Below are 25722 nucleotides of genomic sequence, written 5' to 3'. Positions count from 1 at the left end.
TGAACTAAACGGATGAGACTTGTTGGTCTTTTATTGCCAATCAGATTACTGTCTCTTTCAAATGAAACTACTGGAGGACATGGTGTTGACTGATGGAAGGGAAAGAAAACTGATGGTATTTCTGAGATGATTGTAATGGCTCTTCATAGGCTCAAAACATTTCCTCTGGAGGGAAATAAAAGAGAAAAGAAATGGAACTGGCTAAAAAGTTCCAGCCAATCAAATGCTGGCTCAGGTTTCTAAACTTAAGTCTGTCTGCATTCATTGGACTTTCACCCTTACTGTCAACATTGATTAAACAAAGGGTTTAATTTACAATAAATTGTTAATGTAATATTCTGCTGGAATAATTTCAGAATCAGCAAGCAAATTGGAGTATTGAGGGAATTTGCGATGACAGGAGGAGTGCATCAAGGCTGCTTGTTAGCTTTCTTGCTCAGACTTGCACAATTGTGTTTACAATAAACATTATTTTGTTTGTGTTGCAGAGAGTTGCTTGAGTGTTACCTGGATGCTTCCAGAATGCACGAAGCTATAGAATTTTCATCAACTGCAGCAGCGTTCATTAAAGAACATGTTCCAGGGAGATATAAACAAATATTTTCAATAATGGTAACTTCTGTTAATCAACAAAGGAATCATATGGTTTCCTATTGTAGCAGTGGGGAACGTTTTTTCAGTCCAAGGGTTCATTACCTTTGGGGAAACTTCTGGGGACCACATGTTGTAGTGGACCCACCACTTAATACCACCAGTTAATAAGGTGGTGAGTCCACTCCCACTAACTGCTCCCTATTAAATATAGTGCACCCACCTCATGGTACACCCATTGCACAAATTTCTACAATTTACCACGGATTATCTAGTGGGGACGTGTGAGAGAAAACAATGAATTAGAGTCTCAGGCCAGAGTCGAACAAACAAACAAGAAAAGTTTATTGGACAAAAGAGGTTTATGAAACAAAGTGGGTCAGGAAATGATTTCTTTGAGGTAGAAGTTAACTTGTTTACTTTGACTAACTTTAAGATGTCTCGGGCTTAAACACAACACTATAGGCACAGCTCCTTTTAATCAGTTGGTGCACTTCAGGTAGATAAATATTCAGGTTTCCAGTATAGATGGGGAAATGCCCAACTCAGTTTCTGTCACTTCTCTTTTTATTCTCCCCCCTAAAAAAAAGTGCTATTTCCACCCCACCCCACCCCACCCCCCATGGCTATACTGACACTGTAGCCAATCGGTGAGAGGCTCCGGCGCTCTGGTGGAGTTTCAGAGGAACTGCATCACCAGACTCTGGTCTGACTCTGCTGCCCGTCACACATGCTAACGGTGGTTATCGAGTCAGAAGCATAGGTTACTTTTGTAACACAGAGACACCCATCTCTATCCAGGCAATCAAGAGGCGTTATCACAATTCAGACACACATTTCAGGCAGGCAAAGCATGCAAAGAGTACACAGAGCAAGGCTAGTCAGGAGTGCGGCCTAAGAGAGTTTTGAGGGCCAGCTGGAGAGGGTTTGAGGGCTTCAGTCAGACCCCGACAGGTTCTCCACCCCTGGCCTACTGTCTTGCGAGGCAAGATAGAATTTCTTTAAAATGGCATTTAATGATAAACTTGATTAGTTTAAAACAATGAGTTGAATGCTGTCGCTTCCCCCCTCCATATTTTTTTAACTGAAGGCCATTTCAGGTTACCCAACTTTCTAGAAAACTTTGTTCAATTCTGCAACTAAAAGTAAACCAGCCTGGTAGAATTCTGTTGCAGTTGTTTGTTCTGCCCTGCATACACCCTAGGAAAAATGACTAGCTAAATCTGATCACCGAGCATTATCAAATATGTATGCGTTTGATGCCTAATAAGATCAGTGATTCTCCCCACCCTTCTGTTCCATTTCTTTTCATCTTTTTGTTTCTTTCCACATGATCAATCTTGGGGTAATGGGGAATGGATTTTGCATAACATTTCATGAAATGAAAAATGTACTGAATTTCCCACTGATGTAATATTAATAAAGCCATAAGATAAAACTAAATCAGGTTTTGCATTATACACTGCTCAAAGGTACCTTTGAGAAAAGCAACCTAGCAGTGGTCTTAAACTACTAAAGCAATTTTAAAATGGCTCGTGAGCTATACCTCTCAGAAGTGCCACCAATCATTTCTGTAATAACCACATAATAAGTGAGCATTCCAGTACACCTGCAGTCCATGAGAAAGGGAAGTTGGAAAGTTTGTTGCTATAAAGCTTCAATTTGGAATAGACAAAATAAGCAGAAGAAAGATTGAATTAAAACTCTGTAGCATAGCAGATTATTCAGTAAGTTCACATTTGCACCCATTGTTTAATATTTAGTTGCTAGTGTCACATTCCAGAATTGGGGTCATTCATCTTGCTCATTTTAGTGGAGAGAAGCATCCTACACTTTGGGAGCCCAGCTGGAAGGGAGCTTTGTGTGCTAAGTGAAGCCTTTATAAATGTATAGGACTTAATGTTCAAACATAAGAAGCTTTTTCTGCATCAGCCCCACAGCCCATGGCCAACATGCATCACTTTACACTTTCTTGCACTGCATTTGCCATTCTACTGCCCGTTCTCCCAGTTTGGAGAAATCCTTTCAAAGCTCTTCACATGCCTTTTTGTTTTAAGCACCCTGAGCAGTTTGGTATCTTCATCAAACTTTGTTATCTCACAGTTAACCCTGAACTCTAAATCATTTGTGAGGAAGTGAAAAAGCACAGGTCCCAATACTGGTCCTTGGGGAATCCATTTTCTACAACCCTCTGTTGAGGCTTGTCCATTTATTCCTACGATCTGCTTCCTGTTTCTCTCCTCTTCTTCCATGACCACTGAGGTTGCTCAGGTCTTTGGTGAGACTAAGGATCCTGCTGTGGTGATGTCAGACAATGGCATCATTTGCAAACTTAAACATGCAGGAAAATGTTGTGAAGGATTTAAATCTTTCTTGACTTACTCCTTGCTTTAAATGCTGGTATAACTTTTGTAATTGCTTCTAGGTGCGTTACAAACTAATGGACGCTTTAGATATAGAAGACGAAGTGGAAAGTTCTGCCAATCTGAACATTATTTATAAAATCCAAACAATCAAGTTGTAAGTATCAGTTAATGTAGATGAGAATCTCAATTGTTTAAACCAGAGCTTTCCAAACTTTTTATGATGGTGGCATACTTTTGAGACATGCATCTTTTCACGACACAGTTTTACTAGCAAACTGGAGGTTAAACCAGCCCTTTTCCAGACCCAGGAGGAGCGTGGGGAGTTTTCACACGACGCACCTACACACTGATGTGTCGCAACACACAGTTTGGAAAGCTCTGGTTTAAACCATATGGGCAATATTCAGTGCACTCATTCCATCAGCACAGGAAATTTTGGACACACAGTGGAATTTTGCCCCCCTCTCTTTTTCCTGCTTGCTCCCTAAATCTCTTACAGATTTTCTCTCAACCTTCCAGAAAAGATCTGGGGAGAGGAGGTGGGGAGTTCAGCTGCTCAAATGGAAATCTTTGTGCTAATGTAGCAAGTGCATTGGATACCACCCAAATTCTAGAGGTGGGCTGCAATCCAGAAAGCCATGTTTGGAAGAAAAACTGCTAGTGCAGTTCAACATAGAAGTATGGAACAGTTGCCTTGCAGGATTAACCCCATCCCTTTTTCTCTCTGTGAAATAGTTGCAGGCACATCCAGCAGCAGTGTCCTGGGTAGCATGTTATTCAGGTGTTGGCCTGAATTGTTACTCAACTTAGGTGAGCAGATGAGTGACATACTGCAGATCTGTCTTATAGAGGGTCAGTCATAAATGTTTGCTGAGATAGCTGCTGTGATGATCCTCAGTATAAGAATAAAGCACTCAGAGCCTTCCCTCCACACTCAGTTCTTCTTGTTTCCTGAATGGAATGGAATTTTGCATGCTCTTGTGAAAAATGAGATTGCTTGGAGTGTAGCTTTGCTTGCCAAGGCCTATTGTCTTAGAGGAAGACAGGTCAATCAACTTTTGATTTATTTTAGGTATATATTTTTTAAAAAACACCCAATACTGTACTGTATTCACAAATCCTGCTTGTGTTAGAGGGGGAAATGTTGATTGTTTAATAGGTTTTGAGATGTTCTTCTGTTAGTAATCATTGCATTATAAAATAATTGCAGGCAGTTAGATAAAAATGAGATTCCTCAAGACGTTGATACAGAGTTGAAAACAATATACGGAATTTTGAAAGGATCTAGAAGGAAATTAATCCGCATAGATAGGTAAGTTCCATGTGTTAGCAACACTCTAGAAGCCCTTTTTAAAAACGTAAGCATTTGCTATTTATCTTATATCCATGCCAAGAAGATAAGAGTTGACAGAATGTCTCCCATGCTACATTAAAGCTCTATTGGTCCAAAGATTTTTTGTGATTTGTCCTTGGGACACAATCCCTCCCAGCACCAATGAAGTTGTTGTGATGAGGGTTCATGCAACTCTCTCCCTCCTTGGCATATGCTAGCCATTACCCAGAGCAGAAGGCCTGTGTGCTTGTGTTTTCCTCCCTTCCCTGCCCAACTCAAGTCCAACCTTGGAGTTTACTTCAAGCTCAAACAAAGTCACAGCTGGAGTCCTGGGTTGGGAGGGAGAATTGAATATGGAAACAACAAGTGCAGAGTTTCCCATGCGCATAACCATATGTGCATTGAGAGATCACAGTAGAACCCAATAGAGTACTCTGCTCCCATTACTGTATTTCAGAAAATGTTCCGTCTTCTTAAGTAATTCATTACATTTCCCTTTATGTTCCTTCCACTGTATTTGGGGTGGGGATGGGGGTTTGCTGTTTTATCCATGGCTCTCTTCTTAACCTCTTGTTTCACATAGCAGCATCCATCCACTCCCTTTTAAACAGCTGACTCTGGTAACTGGCTTGCTGGGCTACATGCCCATTTTCTCCGTTTCTCTCATAATTTGTTTGGAGGTGGAATTGTGCTTTTTTTTAAGATTAAGAGATTTCCCGGAGCACGCTCAAACTTCCATATTCATGAAGGGGGCTGGGGATTTAATGCCAGATTTTCACACACTGCCATTTTAGGTTTATAGTAATAAATAAGCAATAAGTGATTTCTTTACCAACACTACTTCTATCCTAATTGGTTTTATTTTCTACTTTTCCAGAATTTCCTTGCTGCTGGAATTGGCTCGACTTTGCTTGAAACTAAATTGTATACCTATTGCGTCTTTATGTTTAAGTGACCTGTTCAAATATAAGATTACCGTGAGTGTCAGGAAATTACTTTGTTCTATCATTCTTTTTTATACATGTATGAGTGTCAAGCTGAACAAAGAGGAAAAGATTCCAGTCCTATAGCTATTATCAGAGACAATTAAAGTCATTGTTCCCTAAAAAACAATTAATCACAAAAAAGTAAGGAGAGAATGTATCATTGGAAATAAATTAGTACTTTGCTGTATATATACATTTAAAATTGAGAAGGTTTCGCAAAAGCTGGCTATCCTGTTTGGCCCAGTGGGCCATTATCCTCAGCTGTGTTTGTGATGGAAATGATGGGTTGTTTCCAACTAAGTTATGCTCTGAGTAGACCAAATTAATGGACTTAAGTGGGTGATACTTGTTAATTTCCGTGAGTCTACTCTGAACATGAGATGGTTGGACAGTGTTCTCAAAGTTACTAACATGAGTTTGACCAAACTGCGGGAGGCAGTGGAAGACAGGAGTGCCTGGCATGCTCTGGTCCATGGGGTCACGAAAAGTCAGACACGACTAAACGACTAAACAACAGCTCTGAAATAACTTAGCTGGATACATTCCAATGTGGTTAATTTTCACAACTCCTGTCATACAAAATAATTCTATTTAGCCACAACAAACAGTATGTTCCTACCTCCCCGCAAAGCCAATGGTGCTGATATTATACAGGGTGGAAAGAGGGACATCCACTTGTTTTTGTAGATTCTTAATCTATCCCCTTTGTACTGTTTATATTAAATGTTAAGTATTGATACACCAATAATGCATATCAGCACAGGGAGTTTCCCACATCCTTGTTATCATACAAACGGTAGTGGTACCCGCCCTGTGGAACACCCTCCCATCAGAGGTCAGAGAGATACCTGACAACTACCTGACATTTAGAAAATACCTAAAGGCAGCCTTGTTTAGGGAAGTTTTTAATCTGTGATATTTGATGTATTTTAATGTTTGTTGGAAGCAGGGGAAGTCCAGCCAGATGGGTGGGGTATAAGTAATATATTATTATTATTATTATTATTATTATTATTATTATTATTATTATTACATCAGCACAGATCAAAGGCTCTTTGAGATTTCAGGGATGTAGCAGCAGGTTAGATGGCAGTCTAAAATTATCTATCTGCACAATAGTCCAACCCAAGTGTCCTCTGCCACTCGAACCTCACCTTCCCTTGCCCTTGTTGTTGTTTAGTCGTTTAGTCGTGTCCGACTCTTCGTGACCCCATGGACCATAGCACGCCAGGCACTCCTGTCTTGCACTGCCTCCCGCAGTTTGGTCAAACTCATGTTCGTAGCTTCGAGAACATGTTTGGTTCAAACTCATGTTCGTAGCTTCCCTTGCCCTGACCAGGTAAAAAGCAAGAATGCCGATGTTAGGAGGATGGCTTCGCCACAATGCATGTACTGTACTATAATTGTGTGTACAGTATAAGGCAGAAACAATTCCAACTGAAGATAACGCTTTGTGCTTCTGATAAAGTGGATTCTAGTCCATGAAAGCTTATGCCATAATGGATCAGTTTGTTTTTAAGGTGCCATAAGGCTCGTTGTGGCATTTACTGCAGTAGACAAACACAGCTGTGCTTCTAGAAGTCGCGTGACACTGCCGAGTGCTTGTAGCACCCTTGGTCAACAAGCACAAATGCGCAACACTGTAATGAAACGTCCGGCTGCATCAGAGATTAATCACGGGCATGTGCATTTCTGGGTGAAAAATATGCTTATATTAATAGGATCCAGCAAGAGAAATTGAATTGGACTGCTTGGAATGTGATTGCAAAGTCCAGAAGCTTGGGCCTAAAATTGCAACTTATGCTAAAAGTGTTGTTGAGGTATGTTTGTTCTTTAATTGACACTGCTTTGAAGAGAAATCTGCCCCTTCCACATAGGATTTGGGTTTCCCCCCCCTTTCCTTCTGTGTCATTTCCCCAAATCATTAAACATAGTACAGAGGAAAGATAGGGAAGTGTGCCCTAAGCTGGAGGGAAGAGAGTGGCCTGCCGGTCAATAACTGTTGTCGTAGAAAATTGCAAGACAAATTTCTGTAACTCATGTGCTATGCCTCATAATCAGTATATGACTACTGCAGGACAGTGCTGCTGGCTTTTATGCCTTGTCGGCTGCAAGGACACACATGTAGCCAATGCACTTTCAGCCTGTGAGGCACACACACACCCTGCCAGGAGAGGCCACCGATTGGCCCATTTGAGATGCAGCAGCCAGCGGGAACTCGAGCCAGATGTCCCGGCGGCCAGGGGGAAATCCCCTAATGGCTGCCTGACCATGTTCACTCTCTTCTCACTGCCCAGGGATGGCGGCCGAGCGCAAGGGACCTTGACAGGCACCCACTCAGAAAGGAGTAAGCATCCACTACCAATAAGATGGTACAAATTATGAATGGGAAAACAGTTTTGTGTTCTTGGGAGATGCTATCAACATGCTGTCCAGGCTTTCCTCTAGTCTGCCGATTAAGTTCAGGAAACATTGTTTCTATAATCAATGCAAAATGTATGTTTATACTTGTAGGCTCAGCTGAAAACAATACAGAAACTTGACCTAATTTTGAATCGTGCCATTCGGCTGAAGGACCCTAACGTTATTCAGGCAGTATGTGCTACCCTGTGGAATACCTGCTTACCATTACTGCAGCACAACTTGCAACAGCATGTCCGAAGACCATTGCTAGCTATTGCTGAAATCCTAGAGAAAATTGACAGGTAAATGGGTTTTGATATGTGTTGTTTGTTGTTTTACGCTTCCTCAAACTCAGCCCTACAGATATTTTGAGACTACAATGCCCATCATCCCTGACCCCTGGTCCTGCTAGCTAGGGATCATGGGAGTTGTAGGCCAAAAACATCTTGAGGGCCGAGTTTAAGGAAACCTGTTTTACGGGATCTGATACCTTTTGTATCAACATCTGATGTATCAAGGAGCTGCCTTTTACTGATTCAGACATTAGCTCTCCAGGCAGCAGTTTTTCCCAGTCTTTCTATAGAGATCCTTTTAACCAGATATCTGGCGCATATCCAAACAACCCATGGCTTTACTACTGAGCTAAAGCTTCTCAGTGTTCTAGTCTTCCTATGTGACTGTAATAACGCCACAGGTGCTTCACTGTAAGATAATATTTTATGCTGTAGATTAAGTCATATACATGAATCCTTTGAAAATTGTTCTGTCATTGCCCTTCAACAGCCAGTTATGATCATTATACATATTTATATGACTCTCTCTTTGCCAGATTTACTGCAAGTGGAAAAGGAAAAGGTTTTTTTCATCCAAATAAATCATTATTGTAATACAGATGCACCACATAAGAAGAAAGCACCTCTTCATAGTTTTATTGAATATGGTTATGTTTTCTAGCATGTTGATTTTGTTACGTTGCCAAGTTCATATGGAAATTGCCCACATTGAAGAAAATGGAGACAGAATAGAGGCTGCCATGGAACATTTGCAGAAGGCGATTTATCTTGATAACAAGGGGCTGTATCATGAATACCTTAAAATGGCTTTCAAACGGCTTAGCGTAAATACAATGTTATACCAGCCCCTGGAGCGTCTAGAAGACCAAGCAAGCTTGATGATTGAACAGGTAACTGATGGTGAAGTTATTCAAGTATATCAGTATTAATATAATCTATCTATAAACTAAATACTCATGCCTCTGTGTGTGTGTCTCTAAAACAAATAAAAAGCAGGTGCAGATTTGACTGAGAATAAGTAGTTGATTTTTCTTCATAACAAAGCAACCTATTGAAAATCTAGGGTATATTAAAATAAAGGTAGGTAGCCGTGTTGGTCTGAGTCGAAGCAAAATAAAAAAATTCCTTCAGTAGCACCTTAAAGACCAACTAAGTTTTTATTTTGGTATGAGCTTTCGTGTGCATGCACACTTCGTCAGATACTCTAGTTGGTCTTTAAGGTGCTACTGAAGGAATTTTTTTATTAAAATAAAGGGTTATGCTCAATGTTGGGAGATAGATGCTAAATGAATAAATTTGGTTTGTATTTCCTCACTCCCATCAATTATTATAATTTCAACACTTTTTAGGATTTTCCAGAAATACTAATTAATAGTAAAGAGCCATGATTATTTTATTTTATCCATTTGTATGTTTTCACATAACATTAATGTACTCTGGGTGGCTTACAATAAATGAGAAAAATGCAACTGAAATGCAAAATAATATAGAAAATCGTTATATCCAAAGCTACATAAGACACTAATGCAGTCTCTCTGGCAGCAATTCCGGAGTGAGAATGGGTGTGAAGAGAGATATTGTTTAAAAGAGGCCCCAGAAAAAGCATACATAATAAATTTAGCAGTTGCATTTATAAAATAGGGGTTTGTGAGCCTCTGTCGAATTGCTGAGGTGGTGAATGCCAAGATGGGAGGTATCAGTATGCTGAGGGGAATGCTAAATTTTGCAGACATTAAAAAATTGTTTTAAAGTAATCCTAAGGGGAAATCCGCATTCCTACCCACAAACAATTTACTGAGGAGTGAGCATATATAGTAGCCACAGAAATTTCAGTGTCAGCCAGAAAAGAAAACTGAGGGAAGGGACAATGGAACGATGTATTTTGGAGGAGAGGGTGGCTGACTTCTCTCAGGGGACGGGGATAGGCCGCCACATTTTTTCGTTGCTCCTACCTGTGTAATAACAAATGATTTCCTTTATTTAGGCTAAAAAGGGGACTCAAAAGGCTAGTGTGAGGAAAAAACGGTCTCTGTTGGTGAATGCTGGCCATGCACTAGCTCCTGATGCATTTCAGATCATCCTTGATAGTGAAAATGAAGTTAAAGGTATTATAATCTATCTGATGAAGCTTGTGTTGATGATATTTTTCCTAACCTACAGAATTGGATTTCAGCGGTCAAATACAGAGCCGGGAGGAGTAGAGTTTAATGAAATGTGTAAACTTCGTGGATTCTGCGTCTATAAGCGCTCCGTTCATTGTAGTGGCTGTTTCCTACCCTTCCTACCCTTTATTCATGGCAGGTCCTTGCCTCTGGCTAGCAAAGTGTGTAACTAGCACACGTTTCATTTTAAGTGCTGCAGCTCAACTCACATTGAGAAGGTTTCTAGTGAACTTCAAAATGAAAATCCAGTAGCTCCTTAGCTTTAGCAATAAGTACAAAGTACAGTAGCCATATTTACCAGTTGACTACATTTCATACTGTTGGCCATGCTTCTGTTGGAATTTTCCATTCCACCTTAAGGAGCAGGTGTGTGAGATTGTTACATGTCACATGTCTGTTTACATTCCAGCACAGTCTGCTGGGAACTTCCGTCGTGTATTGTTTTGCTTTTGACTCTCTCTCGGAGGAGACGGAAAGAGAGAGACGACATGTTTCTCTGTTTTGATTTATGAGTAATAAATATGTAGCTTGCTAGTATGTTTTCCACAAGCCTCACACCCTTCTGTTTGTGCCGTTGGCTCTGTTAATACAGTGTGCCCAGGCTTTGAAGTCTGGGTCGCTGATTTATGTCGCACCAGGGGTCGGGGGATTGTCCAGTGTGCTGGCTGGAAGGGCATGATCCAGCTGGGGGCTAGCCAGCTGGCATCTTGACCCCTGAGGATGCCGACAGCTTCACCCCTATATAGAAAAGGACATTATTTGGCTTACTGTCCACAAATCCTACTTGGCTTCACCTTCTGCTGGGCTGGGGTGTGCATTCAATGTGATTATTATTTAACGTGAATGTTAGGGGGAAATACAAGGTAAAAGTGCAGTGCATAATATGATGATACTCATACCATCTTAACAGGTGTGTTGTGTTGCATGATGTAGTAGATCAGGGTTTCCCAAACTTGGGTCTCCAGCTGTTTTTGGACTACAATTCTCATCATCCCTAACTATTGGTCCTGCTAGCTCAGGGTGATGAGAGTTGTAGTCCAAAAACTGCTGAGAACCCAAGTTTGGGAAATCCTGTAGGAGATAGATTGTTAGGACCAAAGAAACTTGAGTTCAAACTCTAGTCAAACATGACCCTGGGCCAGTCACGCTCTTAGCCTAAATTATGTTCTTGTAAGGATAACAAGGGCAAAGGCCTAACCTTGAGCTGCTGGGAAAATGTGACTTTAATAGTCTTCACATCTCCATCTTTAGGGGAAATGTGCTTTAAAACAATGTGAGGCACTCCATTTTGGGTGACAGATCCCGGAGTGGTTGCCATTCTCCTGCCTCCAACCTGTCATTGATTGAACAAATCAGCTCTAGCCCAGAGTAAGGAAACTACATTTTAATTTTTCTACTTAGATATGAAAATATCTTAAGACTGACACCAGCCAAATTTGGATGTTGGATCAAGTCTGTTTTTTTAAAAAAATAATCCCTAGAAACTGTTTTTAGTAAATCAGTCCTGAAGCAAAAACTGTGATCCCTCAGACAAAGTCTTGAGTGATCAAAAGCTTTCCAGTTAACATTTAATAGGCTTTTGACATAAATTAAAGATAAGTTTTAATTGAAGTAAACACCAGTTCCCAGTGAAATGTCGGTTCTCAAGACTTTCGACATCACATAGCAGAACACTTACTGCCTTTCTAAACAATCAGTTTCCTTTAAAACATATAAGTTTAAGTGTTGTATACCTTATGGGTGACCTGCCTGACTTCTTGCTCTTTCATAGATACATAGAATTGTAGAGTTGGAAGGGACCCCAGGGGTCATCTTGTTGAAGCCCCCTGCAATGCAGGATTCACAGCTAAAGAATCCCTGACAGATGGCCAGCCATCTTCTCTTTCAAAATATCCAATGAAGGCAAGTCCACACCCTTCTGAGGTAGTCTGTTCTACTGTCAAACAGCTCTTACCATCAGAAGGTTCTTCCTGATGTTTAGTTGGAATCTCCCTTCTTGTAATTTGGATCCATTGGTTTTGGTCCTACCATCTGGAGCAGCAGAAAACAAGTGTGTTCCATCTTCCATGTTATATAACCCTTCAGATATTCAAAGATGGCTGTTATATCCCCGCTCAGTTTGCTCTTCTCCAGGCTAAACATATCCATATCTCTCAACCAGTCCTTATAAGGCTTGGTTTCCAGATCCTTGATCATATTGGTCACTGTCTTCTGCTCACATTCCAGCTTATCAATATCCTCCTTAAATTGTGGTGCCCAGAACTGGACACAGTACTCCAGGAGTGGCCTGACCAAGGCAAAACAGAGCCTCTTCATATTCAGTGCCAGACAGCCACCGTTAAGTAGATTTAAATCAAAAGTACATCAATGTGAGACAATTTATTTGAATAAATCTTACTGAAAGCAGTGGGTCTTTTCCCTATAAGGATGTTTTGTTTGGGTAGGCCAGACTTTTGACTTGCTAGGATTTCTCTGTGCTCCCATTGAGTTGTTCACAATAATCAGCAAATAGAGATTACGGGTGTCTGAGAAGAAGTCAGTTTAGAGTTAACATAGGTTCCTACCTCCGTAAGTTCCTTGAGCTACTTTCTCAAGAAAAACATTCTGGAAATTTTCTGCCTCTAGTTGTCTCATAACCAAGGCCTTCTTTGTGAACATTCATATCAATGCTGGTGCTGGAGGAAACACTTGGGATCTTTTGTAGAGCACCTGCACAACCCCAAATATCCAGAGGGCTGTATATTTTACATTGGGAGAGTAATTCTGTGTGATGCAACATGCAGTTTCCCATGGCCACTGTTGGACTAGACAAACTCTTGGTCTGATCCTGCAAGGTTTTTCCCCCACTCGGCATATGTATGCTAAGTAAAGCGCTCACATAGCATTATTTTCAGTACTCCTCAAATAGCGGGAATTAGGCTTTAACTTTAATAAATAAACAAACAAATGCTTAGGCACTTTTCATAAAATATCAATTGAAAGGAGACGATACGTTTGTTTTGCAATTAGAATTTCTGCACTAAGAATGGGTACTTAAGATATGATATGATATGATGTGATCTTGTGTGTCCATTGATGCAAAAACATATTAAACTTTTCAAAGATTATTAGTAAGGGATACAATTCTATGTTCACTTGTCTGAGAGTGAAGCTCAGTGACTAAAGTGGAATTTCTTCTCAGAAGGTGAGTGTAGGATTGTGTTAAAAGAGCTCTAGTAAATACTATCAGTTCCATGATGCCTCCTGGTCCATAAATGTTTTAAAAATAAAATTTCTATGTTCATGTTTAGAGTTATTGCTTGAGGGCCATATTAAAGCTTTTTCTGTCGTGATTATGTCAAGGACGATAATGGGATGTTATTCATTGCCAACCTTGTTATATTTGTAGGAAAGCCTTATGTAGTATGCTTATAAAACCATGATTACTTTGTCATTACACTACTGAAATAATCCTTGTTTGACATATTGGTATTGCTGGAGTCATTTTATACCTGAGGGCTCAGTTCATTTTCCTGTTGTATCTTGTCTCTGTCAGTATAACTTCCTTTCTTTGTCAATTTTTGGGGGGATTGTAACTACTTCCCCTCCTCTTTTCCTATTTGTCTGTCTTTTGTTAGTTTAAAACCCAGGGTTTGTTTGATTTAACACACTGCAGTGTCAGCTTCTATGGAAAAACAGTGTTAATGTTACATTTGCATACATTATGCGGCTAGGATGTGTTATAAAATATTTTCCGTCCAGGTTTATATTTCCTCAAGTCAACAGTAGCATGTCGAAGACTTGAAGATGCTTTAATATCTTTCATAGGAATCTTTATCTTTCAGCCATTGGGGTCATGTCTGAACTGGTTTGCTGTTGTTGAATTAGCCTGATAGCATTTATAGTATGTTTATCCTGCAGTTGTTCATTCAGTGACTAAATCATCCTAGCAATCAGATTTTGAAATTGCTGTGGTAGTAATATCATGAGTATAGTACAAACCTGTCTGCATTTTTCTCCTTTTCTATTAGTTGCTTCAAGTAAAAGTAAGGGTCCAATTGGCTATCTCTGTGCAAAAGCAGAGCACCACTCCAGAAATGTGGAGAAAGCAGATGGGCATTTGAAGAGAATAGGACGCGAAAATGAAAAAGAGAGGTAACAATGAAAAGGTTTTCTGTTTGATTTTTTTATAGTAAAGTCTTTGAATTGGGGACTGTGTCCCTGCTCACTACAGCCACCAGTCAGTAATCAAATCAGGAAATTCTGTATCAGAATACACAAAACTCCTGCATTCTAATAAGGACAGACTATCCTGATTTGATCATTATCATGCTTAATTCTCCGCTTGAAAACAGTAGCGCATAGTTTGGGATGGATTGTGTTCTAATGTCATTGTGGCTAGGGGAACACCTTTTCATCTTTTTTAGGACTAAGTTTCCGCATCCTATAAATGAGTATGTATTCCTGGATTTGCTTGTGCAGTCTTTTTTTCCTAGGGTTTTGTTTTGTTTTTGTGTTGTGTTGTGTTATTGAACAAAACTACAGTGTGGTGTAGTGGTTAAGAGCGGTAGACTCGTAATCTGGGGGACAGGGTTTGCATCTCCGCTCCTCCACATGCAGCTGCTGGGTGACCTTGGGCTAGTCACACTTCTCTGAAGTCTCTCAGCCCCACCCACCTCACAGAGTGTTTGTTGTGGGGGAGGAAGAGAAAGGAGATTGTTAGTCGCTTTGAGACTCCTTAGGGTAGTGATAAAGCAGGATATCAAATCCAAACTACTACTCTTCTTCTTCTTCTTCTTCTTCTTCTTCTTCTTCTTCTTCTTCTTCTTCTTCTTCTTCTTCTTCTTCTTCTTCGGATCTTTTAATTGGTGCAGAATCAGACTGTGGTCAGAAATTGCAAAAACAGCACGGAAACAATGTGTGTGGGATGTGTGTCGGGCTGCATGTAGATTCTGCCTCTTGTATGATGACAATCAAGCGAAGGTGTCAAAACGCAAGAAGTGTAAGTCATTGTATTACCATGTTTCTCCGAAAATAAGACACTGTCTTATATTTATTTTTCCTCAAAAAAAAAAACCACTATGGCTTATTTTCAGGGGATGTCTTGTTTTTTTTCCTCCTCCTCCTCCTGCCGCGGCCGGCATTGCTGCTGTGCCTATCACTATGTCTTATTTTCGGGGTATGGCTTATATTCCTTGAATGCTTAAAGATCCTGCTATGGCTTATTTTATGACTACGTCTTAAAATAGGGGAAACGGGGTATGTATAGTATTTTATTAGGTGGCATCAAGAAAATGCAAATGCGTTTTCTTTCTTTTTTTAAGCAGAGACCTGTTTCTGACCTGTTCAAATTCTCAAAGCAACATAGAAGGGCATTTGCGCAAGTCAATACCCACATGTGATGTAACAGTAAGCCAGAATGAGCAGAATGGCTAACATTTTTTTTTGGCTCAAGGTCCAAATGTAGATAATCTGGAAAGGGGATTATCACCTTTGCTCATCAAATGATTGATGAGGAGGGAGGGGGCAATTTGCAACCCAGTCAGGGCACTGGGCTTCTTCTACCCCAGAGCTGTGTCATTTTTAATTTGCTGATGCTGTCAACATTAGTGGGGTCTTGGTGTCGGGGGGGCGGGGGAATTGAGGGCCAGATCAGCTCCAAAATAACCTCTTGAAGTTCAGCTTCTCCCTTCACCTGCATGCTTGCTTTGGACCCTGCACCCTGAGCCAGACGTATCTGCTCCCATGCCTCAGATACCAGAATTTGCCATTTCAGGTCATAGCTACCATATTGTAATCTGTATCTGTACTTAAATTATATACCCCAACAGATACAAAATGTAATGTAATAATAGTGTATGTCAGCATAGTATTTCTAACAACAAAGAATTCAAAGGAAATTTGAATTGCATGGTTAATTGAAAAAACAACAACAAATTTATAACTGGAAAGGAGGGCTTTATCATTTTAAAAGTTTACATAAACACATGCCTGCATACAAAAGTTGTTAAAATAATGCACATTATTTCTTTTTCTTAGTATTCAAGAAAAGAGCAAGTATTATTATGGCAGATGAGGAACAGGAAGCAAGTGTGCAAAAAGAATTACCGGTAGCTTCACCCACCAAATGCTTCTCTTTAGAAAGAGATTTATTAAGAACTATAGCAGAAGTAAGATTCATTAATGCAGAGGTTAGTAAATTGCACAGTGATCAAAATAATTATCTCTCTCTTTCTGCCCTTGGTTTCAGATATGCAATGCTAATAAGGCAGTGATATCCACTTATGCAAGCTTGCTACTGATAGCTGCTTATTTACGAGAGAAAGGGCCATAAAAATGTTGTCTAATGCAAGTGCTTATGCTGTTTATCTCTTATATGAGTAGAGCTCTGAAATCCACACACTATTTAATTGGGTTTCTTGCACTTAAACTGTCACAGGGTTTCTTCTAATCACTATTCTCGCCTTCTCTGGAAACATGGAATGTCAGAATATGTATGTTGGTATGCTTAATGCAGGCTCAGCGATATTAATAATTTTTAGTGGGAATATTGGCTCCTCCACACGTCTTCTGATGAGTACTGGTATATTGAAAGATTCCTTTTCAACTTTATGTAAGCAGTACCAATAGTATTATCATTGATTTGACCGCAAAAAGGAAATGCCTATATTTATATCTTTTGTTTCATTTGTTTCAAAAGATTTATATACCACTTAATTGTAATAAAACATCAAAGTGGTTTACAAAAAGAATAGCACAAAACAATTATCAGTTAAAACAACAACAACAACCACACCACAATGTTAAAAGCAGCTATTTAAAAGATTTTAAAATAATTAAATTAATGATACGGTAAAAATTAGATTAAAACATATGTCAACAGTCTACATGTCTGGATAGGCTTGCCAACACAAAAATGCTTTTAGCAGACACTTAAAAGAATACAATGAAGGCACCTGCACTGTGTCATTAGGCAGGGATTTCCAAAGTGTGGGTGCTACCACATTAAAAGATCCAGAGGATGGAATTTCTCTAAAAGTACAGGGTTAAAAGGATGCTACAACTACAGTGGTGCCTCGCAAGACGAATTTAATTCATTTTGTGAAAAAATCGTCTTGCGAATCGCAGTTTCCCATAGGAATGCATTGAAATTTCTTTTTTTGCCCATAGGAACGCATTAATTAAATTTCAATGCTTTCCTATGGGAAACCACGATTCGCAAGACGCATTCGTCTTGCGAAAAAATCGTCTTGCAGGGCATTCGTCTTGCGAGGTACCACTGTACTAAATATTGTTCTTCAGAGTTTGATAATTTACCTCGTGGGATGTCGGGCCAATGGTGTGGGTTTATTCTCATCACATGATCGCAGATAGGAGCGAAGAATTGTGGGAGGCAGGCACGCTCCCCTCAGTTTTTTCCTCCCGCCTGACACAGCAGAATGTTTCTCCCGGCTCTCCTCCTCTTCCTCCTCAGATAAGCTTTGCCTTTTTTTCCCAGTGTGATGGATTATTGAAAGACGGATTGCTTGACATGTGGAGAAACCTGCATATTAGTGTTTGGCTGGCATGGTCCCTTTCTTCCCTCTCCTGTAAGGAGAATAACTGTAGCTCAGGGGCAAAGCATCTACTTTGCCCAGGTTCAATCCCCTGAAAACGTGGAGCATAGGTGGCAACTCCCGGGGTGCCCGAGCACCCACAAAATTCCCCATGAAGGGGCTGGGCACCCACAAATTTCAATGCCAAGGCCATGCCCACTGCATGGCACCCACAGCCCCGAGCACCCAGGGTCACAGGGGCAAGCTGGCACTTGAACCCTGGAGAGGTACTTGTTGTTGTTTAGTCGTTTAGTCGTGTCCGACTCTTCATGACCCCATGGACCATAGCACGCCAGGCACTCCTGTCTTGCACTGCCTCCCGTAGTTTGGTCAAACTCATGTTCGTAGCTTCGAGAACACTGTCCAACCATCTTGTCTTCTGTCGTCCCCTTCTCCTAGTGCCCTCAATCTTTCCCAACATCAGGGTCTTTTCCAAGGATTCTTCTCTTCTCATGAGGTGGCCAAAGTATTGGAGCCTCAGCTTCACGATCTGTCCTTCCAGGGAGCACTCAGGGCTGATTTCCTTAAGAATGGATAGGTTTGATCTTCTAGCAGTCCATGGGACTCTCAAGAGTCTCCTCCAGCACCATAATTCAAAAGCATCAATTCTTCGGCGATCAGCCTTCTTTATGGTCCAGCTCTCACTTCCATACATCACTACTGGGAAAACCATAGCTTTAACTATACGGACCTTTGTCGGCAAGGTGATGTCTCTGCTTTTTAAGATGCTGTCTAGGTTTGTCATTGCTTTTCTCCCAAGAAGCAGGCGTCTTTTAATTTCGTGACTGCTGTCACCATCTGCAGTGATCAAGGAGCCCAAGAAAGTAAAATCTCTCACTGCCTCCATTTCTTCCCCTTCTATTTGCCAGGAGGTGATGGGACCAGTGGCCATGATCTTGGTTTTTTTGATGTTGAGCTTCAGACCATATTTTGCGCTCTCCTCTTTCACCCTCATTAAAAGGTTCTTTAATTCCTCCTCACTTTCTGCCATCAAGGTTGTGTCATCTGCATATCTGAGGTTGTTGATATTTCTTCCGGCAATCTTAATTCCTGCTTGGGATTCATCTAGTCCAGCCTTTCGCATGATGAATTCTGCATATAAGTTAAATAAGCAGGGAGACAATATACAACCTTGTCGTACTCCTTTCCCAATTTTGAACCAATCAGTTGTTCCATATCCAGTTCTAACTGTAGCTTCTTGTCCCACATAGAGATTTCTCAGGAGACAGATTAGGTGATCAGGCACTCCCATTTCTTTAAGAACTTGCCATAGTTTGCTGTGGTCGACACAGTCAAAGGCTTTTGCATAGTCAATGAAGCAGAAGTAGACGTTTTTCTGGAACTCTCTAGCTTTCTCCATAATCCAGTGCATGTTTGCTATTTGGTCTCTGGTTCCTCTGCCCTTTCGAAATCCAGCTTGCACTTCTGGGAGTTCTCGGTCCACATACTGCCTAAGCCTGCCTTGTAGAATTTTAAGCATAACCTTGCTAGCGTGTGAAATGAGCGCAATTGTGCGGTAGTTGGAGCATTCTTTGGCACTGCCCTTCTTTGGAATTGGGATGTAGACTGATCTTCTCCAATCCTCTGGCCATTGCTGAGTTTTCCAAACTTGCTGGCATATTGGGTGTAGCACCTTAACAGCATCATCTTTTAAAATTTTAAATAGTTCAGCTGGAATATCATCACTTCCACTGGCTTTGTTATTAGCAGTGCTTTCTAAGGCCCATTTGACTTCACTCTCCAAGATGTCTGGCTCAAGGTCAGCAACCACACTACCTGGGGTGTACGAGACCTCCATATCTTTCTGGTATAATTCCTCTGTGTATTCTTGCCACCTCTTCTTGATGTCTTCTGCTTCTGTTAGGTCCTTACCACTTTTGTCCTTGATTATGGAGAGGTACTGCTGGTCAGTAAAGAAGACAATACTGAGCTAGATGGACCAGACGCCTTTGCCCTCCAAGCCACAGTAACTTATGTTTTAGAAGATGTATAATTTTGATGCCGCATATGCTTATCAATGCCTTGTTTTCTGTTTTTCCTCTTGTGCCTCCTCTTTTAGGCTACTATTCAGTTATTAAGAATGGAAGGTGTCCAGCTGAATGATCACGCAGTTGTCCCTGTAGATACAAGCTTGCACTCTGCAGGACATGCTATGCACAAAGCACAAACTGAGCATGAATCCGAATGGAAGACGTACAGGTGGTTTGATCTGAAGAACTGATACCTGCTTTTCTCATGCTCTCACTGCAATTAACCCTTAGAGCAGTTAAATACGTAAACAAATTTTTGAATTGCGAATGTGATCTTTAAGTGACTCTCTAGTGCTCATCTTTTAAATTTTTGTGCAGTTGACTAAACTCTGAAATGCAAAATTTGAATTTTGGCATCTAACGAAATGTCTGTGAAGTCATTCTTCCACCCCTGCATTTTTCACAGTAATTAATATTGGCAAGAATATTGGCAAGAATATACTTTGAGGGTAGCACATCTCTCAGCTTATTGTTGACACCCAAATCTGTCCAGTAAAAGTTGACTCTCCAGTAGATTTACCATAATTATATTTATAAGTACAGCTCTTAATCCCAGGGTTGTGGGTTCGAGCCCCACGTCGGACAAAAAAACTCTGCATTGCAGGGCGTGGGACGTGATGACCCTCATGGCCCCTTCCAACTCTACAATTCTATGATTCTATGAAACATAGCCATACTTTGAAATTTGAGGTGCACTTGTCCAGCCAAGTAATGTGTACAAAAATGTATATTGCATGCCCAGCCACAGAGTCCCCCTCCCCACGGAGCCTGGCTAACTAGGGTATATGAATAAATGGACACCACAACTGCCTGGGATTAAAAAATATTAGGCGATTGGGGTCAGCTGGTTTTATATGCAGTGCCAAATAAATACTTGAAACAGACGCTTGAAACAGATATCTCATGTTTAATTTAAAAAAAAAAGAGGCAAAGGCTTCAGTCCAACTTGGAGGCAAGAAGACATAAATTTGTTAAATAAGCATGACATATGATGCATGGGGCATGACAATATGAACTGCTGCTGCTACTGGAAATGCTGCTTGAAGCTACATGGCTGCATATTTCAGCTTTCCAGAAAAGCGAGGCAGAGTGGTTCACTGATCTTTCATGTCCTGGAGGGACCCTGTCACTGTAGATAAGTTAGACAGAATCCTGCAGCTGAAAAGCAGCAGGCCCGCATTAAAATAATTAGAAATCTGTATGTGGCTTAAGAAAGCATTGCACCAATGAAGTATCTAGTGGGGAATTATTCATCCTTAATTATTTCCATCTTCATTCCCTTTGACAATGGTTGTTCCGTTGTTTTATTTCTCATACATACCTTGTTGCCTCATGGTTCTACTATCAAACTGTAAAAGCTGATGCTGCATTAAGCTTGGGGCTCCAAAATTTCCAGACCAAATGCACAACTCCTCCTGGTCAGAATGGTTGGTGAAAATATATGCAAGGGGACTGTGGTCAAATATCTATTTTACTGCACATTAACTTGGGCCAGTTTAGACTAGACTTTCCTAGAATATGTAACATTTAGGATGGGGGAATATAGTTTGATCAAGTTCTCATCTCTTCCCATTTTTGTAAAAGGCCAATGGGACTGCACTTTGGTAATAAGGGTAATCACATGCTTGCCCCAATCTTGTTTCCTATTGAAAATCCACCAAGACTACTCTTTGCTCCTTAGAGAAAACCTTTCTCATGTAGGGCGGAATATAACTTCAGTTGTGGGATGTGTGGATGGAATGGACTTTTAGAAAATTAAGGCAGCGGTTGGATCTGGGAAAACCATAGGTTTCCACATTTTGACACAACTCTGCCTTTTCAATCCTTGGGAAGTCAGAATACTCTTTGTATTTCTATATGAAGGTTGTGTTGGCAATTATGCATGTATATATGAATATGTGCATTTAAGGGGCATGAGTGTATTCATGACCCTGGATTACTTTGGTCTTAGTAAAACAGAAAAGCAAAGAGAAAGTCTGAGGATTGAACTATATTTTAATGGTAGCATTTGGCAATAATAGTGTTTGGGAGACTTGAGGGCTGGTACTCCTTAGTGTATGCATTTTGCGGTTTTATTTTATTCTGAGCAGGGGGAGCAATATAAAAATCCTTGCTTACTCTTAATTTCATAGCTCCTGGATCGACCGCTTGTCTCAGTACGCTATGGAAAACTTTCTACGGGCTGCCAAAATTGGAGAACAGTTAAATGAAGCATGGATTGTACATAACACTGTTGTGTATGTCTTAAATCACAATAAACACCTTATTGCTGCAAAAAGACAAAGAGAACTTGTGGAATCCCTGCATACTCTTTTCAGTGCAGTTAGGAATATTGGACATTTTGGGTAAGTTCTATAAAAGTTCGATGGGATGTTTTATGCAGAATTATTTTACTAATGCCATAACTTTTATTTTTACCATGCTGTGCCTCAGCATCACTAAAACACATTGGTTTGGAAGGATTTTATTGTGGTAATTAGTAGCATGTCTCAGCTGATTTTCATACTCTATATGCTTTACCTACCCAAATCTCATCCAACTGAAATAGTGATTAAACACAGTTTTTATAAGTGACAGCAGAGTGGCCAATAGCAATGAAACTGTGCTGTGCATAGTCAAAAGGAAAATGTGTGCATGCACCATTTCCTTAATTCAGAATAGCTTGGCATTTAGACAGATTCTGTTAGGTGCATTCAGATTTAATGCATAGGGTTTATTGTAAATATTAACAATTAAAATCAACCTGGTTTGAGTTTTTAAAAGTTTCATTGTTTTATTTTTTAAAATGAAGACAGGCTATGTGATATGGCTTGCAGGCCAGCTGAATTTCAAATATAACTAGTATGTAAACTATTATGAACAAATTACTGGTTTATAATTTTCATTTTTTCCTGTTGAAAAAATCTGGATGATGTTTTTTAACCAGTTCAGACTATTGGCATCCCTACTACATGTTAGTCAAGAGGGGCTATGCAGTTCTGCCAGCAGGGATCACGCAAAGGTGTCGAATGTATGCTATAGGCGTCTTACATTGGCAGCCACCACGGTTTGCGAAATCCATTTTTCAGGCCACTGTCATCTTACAGCTTGTGGCAGCCATAGATATAGACCCCATGTAGAGGCAATGATTCTTACAACTGACACTTCCACACGGTCCCTACTGAGTTGTGGTACAATCTCCCTCAGTGGAGCTGCTGACAATACCCCCAAAAAAGGTATTTCCTAGGAGGCAGTGCAGTCCCACATTCCAGGACTTGCACATATTTCTCCCACAATATGTAGAGGGAAACAGGCTATTCCCCTTTTATCATGTCAGGACAGGAATATAGTGTCAGTGCTATTAAAATACAGAATCTTACACTTTGTGAGCATTATTTGGAAAGGAGAATGGATGAAAGAGGCCCTCGGTCATACAACAACTAGCTAAAAAGAGATTGTTACAAACACTCAGAGATGGCAAGGAGTGAATGGAGGACCCCATTTCGGTCACTGAGCTTATATTTCTTACTTAAATGTTACCATATGTGTATATTCTTACCCTAATTTTCAGGTATGTTATATAGAGTGCACAAGCTTCATGCATTTTAATCTTCACTTATATTTTTATTGATTTACATAGGTGATGAAAGGTGCTTCCATACTCTGTTTCTAACACTATCTTTGTGAGTGGTTTAGGTCCTTCGTTTTGTTTCTTGTTCAGGAATACTACTATTTTGGTGACATTATGTAATGCTCTGGCTCGGGGCCTAATTCTTCCTTGGATCCCAAAGCCTATTTCCAAACCTGATGAAAAGAAAGTTCCGGAAGAAGGGCCCCCCAAACGTAGAAGGACTGCTCCAAAAGTACTAACGTTATCTTCCGCGCCAGTGTTACCCGTGGATTCAGCTGGGATCCCTGATATTAAAGCAGCCATAGAGGTACCAGTACACCTTTTTTTTTCATCTCATTTGTCTTCTGTATGGAGGACAGGCTATGTAGAACTGGGCTGGCCAGCTTGTTAAGCCTGGGCGAGAAGGTGCTGTTTGCTCCCAGTTGTCCAGGGCCTTGGGTGTAAAAGACTGTTGGAGAATATTTATTCATATTAGCAGCATGGAAAGCTGCATGAGAAAGTTAGATCATTAGTCCATCTAGTTCAGTATGGCCTAAACCAGGGATTGTCAACCTGGTCCCTACCACCCACTAGTGGGCATTTCCGCATTCTAGGTGGGCGGTAGGGGATTCTATGGCACAAGCTGAATCCTCCTTCCATCGAGCACCGGTAGATGGTAAGGAAATTTTACTATCAAGAAAGGTGCATTAGTGGGCAGTAGGTATAAAAGGTTGACTACCCCTGGCCTAAACCATGGGTGGGTAACCTCAGGCCTGGGATCTGAATGTGCCCCCCCCAAGCCTCTCTGTCCCTTGAGACACTGCACTCCTTACTGGCTCTGCTCTGTGCCCCCCCCCCAACTCCTTTTTCCCCCTTTCTGAAATATATCCTTGAACTAGCATAATGCTTCTTGGTTAACTGCATGGAGGATTGGTGCTTGAAACAGCAATGGGTTGATGTGGGCCAACAAATTGAAACTGAATCCCAAAGAGACAATGGCATTATGTGCTCTACGTTCTTGAGTCCAGGAGGTGGGAAGACAACTTGTTTTGCATGGAGTTGCACTCTCCTGGAAAGAGCAAGTTTGCAGCTTCGGGATCCAACACGGTCACTTGAAGCTCAGGGAGCCTCGGTGGCTAGGAGTGCCTATTTGTTTGGAGCTGCCCAGAGTGCCTGGGGAAACCCAGCCAGATGGGCAGGGTATATTATTATTATTATTATTATTACTACTACTACTACTACTACGGAACCTCGATTTTTGAGCGTCTCTGAACCCGAGCACCGAAAACCCGGAAGGGAATGCTTCCGTTTTCAAATGCGCCTCGAAAGTCAAACAACTTCCAGTGTGCATTTCTCCATTTTCTCCATTGAAATTGCCGACCGCCCATTGCGCCTCGCTTGTCGAACGTTTCAGAAGTCGAATGGTCTTCCAGAATGAATTACGTTCGACAACCAAGGTTCCACTGTATTTCCAGCTCCAACTGGCTTGTCTGCTATGGCCCTCTTTGGGCCACAGCACTCTATGCTCTGGTAACTTCCAGCTTAGAATACTGCAATGTGTTCTATGTGGGCTGCCCTTGAAGATGGCTTGGAAACTTCAGCTTGTCCAAGATTGCTTGCTGGCGTTGCCTCTAGAACTCACATGAACACTTATTCTACAACAGGTTTTTTGGCTGCCAGTTTGTTTCTGGGTACAATTCAAGGTGCTCACACTAGGGTTTAAAGAATAATGGTGAGCTGGACAATGCCAGGAGCCCTTGAAAGAAGTACAGCTACTACAGTCTACTCTGTCCCTTCATAGCAACAAGGCAGAGGGGAAGGAGGAGAGGGAAAGAGGCACAATTTTCAGCTGTCTTGCTTCCTGCTACTGCTGGTACCATTCCACCACCAAGGGGAGGGAAGGGAAATGGAGAGTGTGTTCTGGGGGTTGGTAGATTTGGAGAAAAAGTAAAGTGTTGGAGATTTGTGGTGGGAACACCTGAGATTAGTCTGGGAATTTGGGGAAGGTTTCCTGATTTATCCTTCCCACTTCCCTCCCCCAAGAAAACCAGTCATTCCAAGCTGTCCCTTGAAAGCTCTGCCATCTCTAATAAGAAAATATTATTTTAGCATTAATGGCAGGCCCTTTAGCATATTTAACTCAACAGTGGTGTGATCAATTCATAATTATGCATTGATTTTGATTTTTTTATGTGCCTCATCTCAAAGATCAAAGAACAATATTATGCTGTTTTTGTATATGTGGTTCTGTTGTGTGTGTTTTATGTATGCTGCCTTGACAACTTATAAAAGAGGGTATAGAAATATTATAAATAAGTAAATAAATAAGCAAGCAAGCCAAGATTATGAATCTCACCATTGATTTTTAGGGAGAAAATTTACCAAGTGTAGTAAT

General features: G+C 40.8%; 1 protein-coding gene across 6 annotated transcripts in view; it reads left to right on the top strand.

Moving 5' to 3' along the window:
* Window positions 1-25722, top strand: part of CFAP46 (cilia and flagella associated protein 46) — an 84066-nt gene that overhangs the window by 10858 nt on the left and 47486 nt on the right. For all 6 annotated transcript variants that reach the window (XM_060274836.1, XM_060274838.1, XM_060274837.1 and 3 more), the window contains 14 exons: window positions 489-612; window positions 3017-3111; window positions 4168-4269; window positions 5168-5267; window positions 6998-7096; window positions 7791-7981; window positions 8634-8862; window positions 9957-10077; window positions 14145-14268; window positions 14988-15115; window positions 16153-16304; window positions 19768-19907; window positions 21871-22083; window positions 23439-23655. In XM_060274836.1, coding sequence (XP_060130819.1) covers window positions 489-612; window positions 3017-3111; window positions 4168-4269; window positions 5168-5267; window positions 6998-7096; window positions 7791-7981; window positions 8634-8862; window positions 9957-10077; window positions 14145-14268; window positions 14988-15115; window positions 16153-16304; window positions 19768-19907; window positions 21871-22083; window positions 23439-23655 — 2035 coding nt within the window. The remainder of the gene's footprint in view (window positions 1-488; window positions 613-3016; window positions 3112-4167; window positions 4270-5167; window positions 5268-6997; window positions 7097-7790; window positions 7982-8633; window positions 8863-9956; window positions 10078-14144; window positions 14269-14987; window positions 15116-16152; window positions 16305-19767; window positions 19908-21870; window positions 22084-23438; window positions 23656-25722) is intronic.

Source organism: Zootoca vivipara, chromosome 5, assembly GCF_963506605.1.
Source record: "Zootoca vivipara chromosome 5, rZooViv1.1, whole genome shotgun sequence".
Lineage (NCBI taxonomy): Eukaryota > Metazoa > Chordata > Lepidosauria > Squamata > Lacertidae > Zootoca > Zootoca vivipara.
Note: the sequence above shows the minus strand (reverse complement) of the source record. Positions and strands in the feature narration are given on the sequence as shown.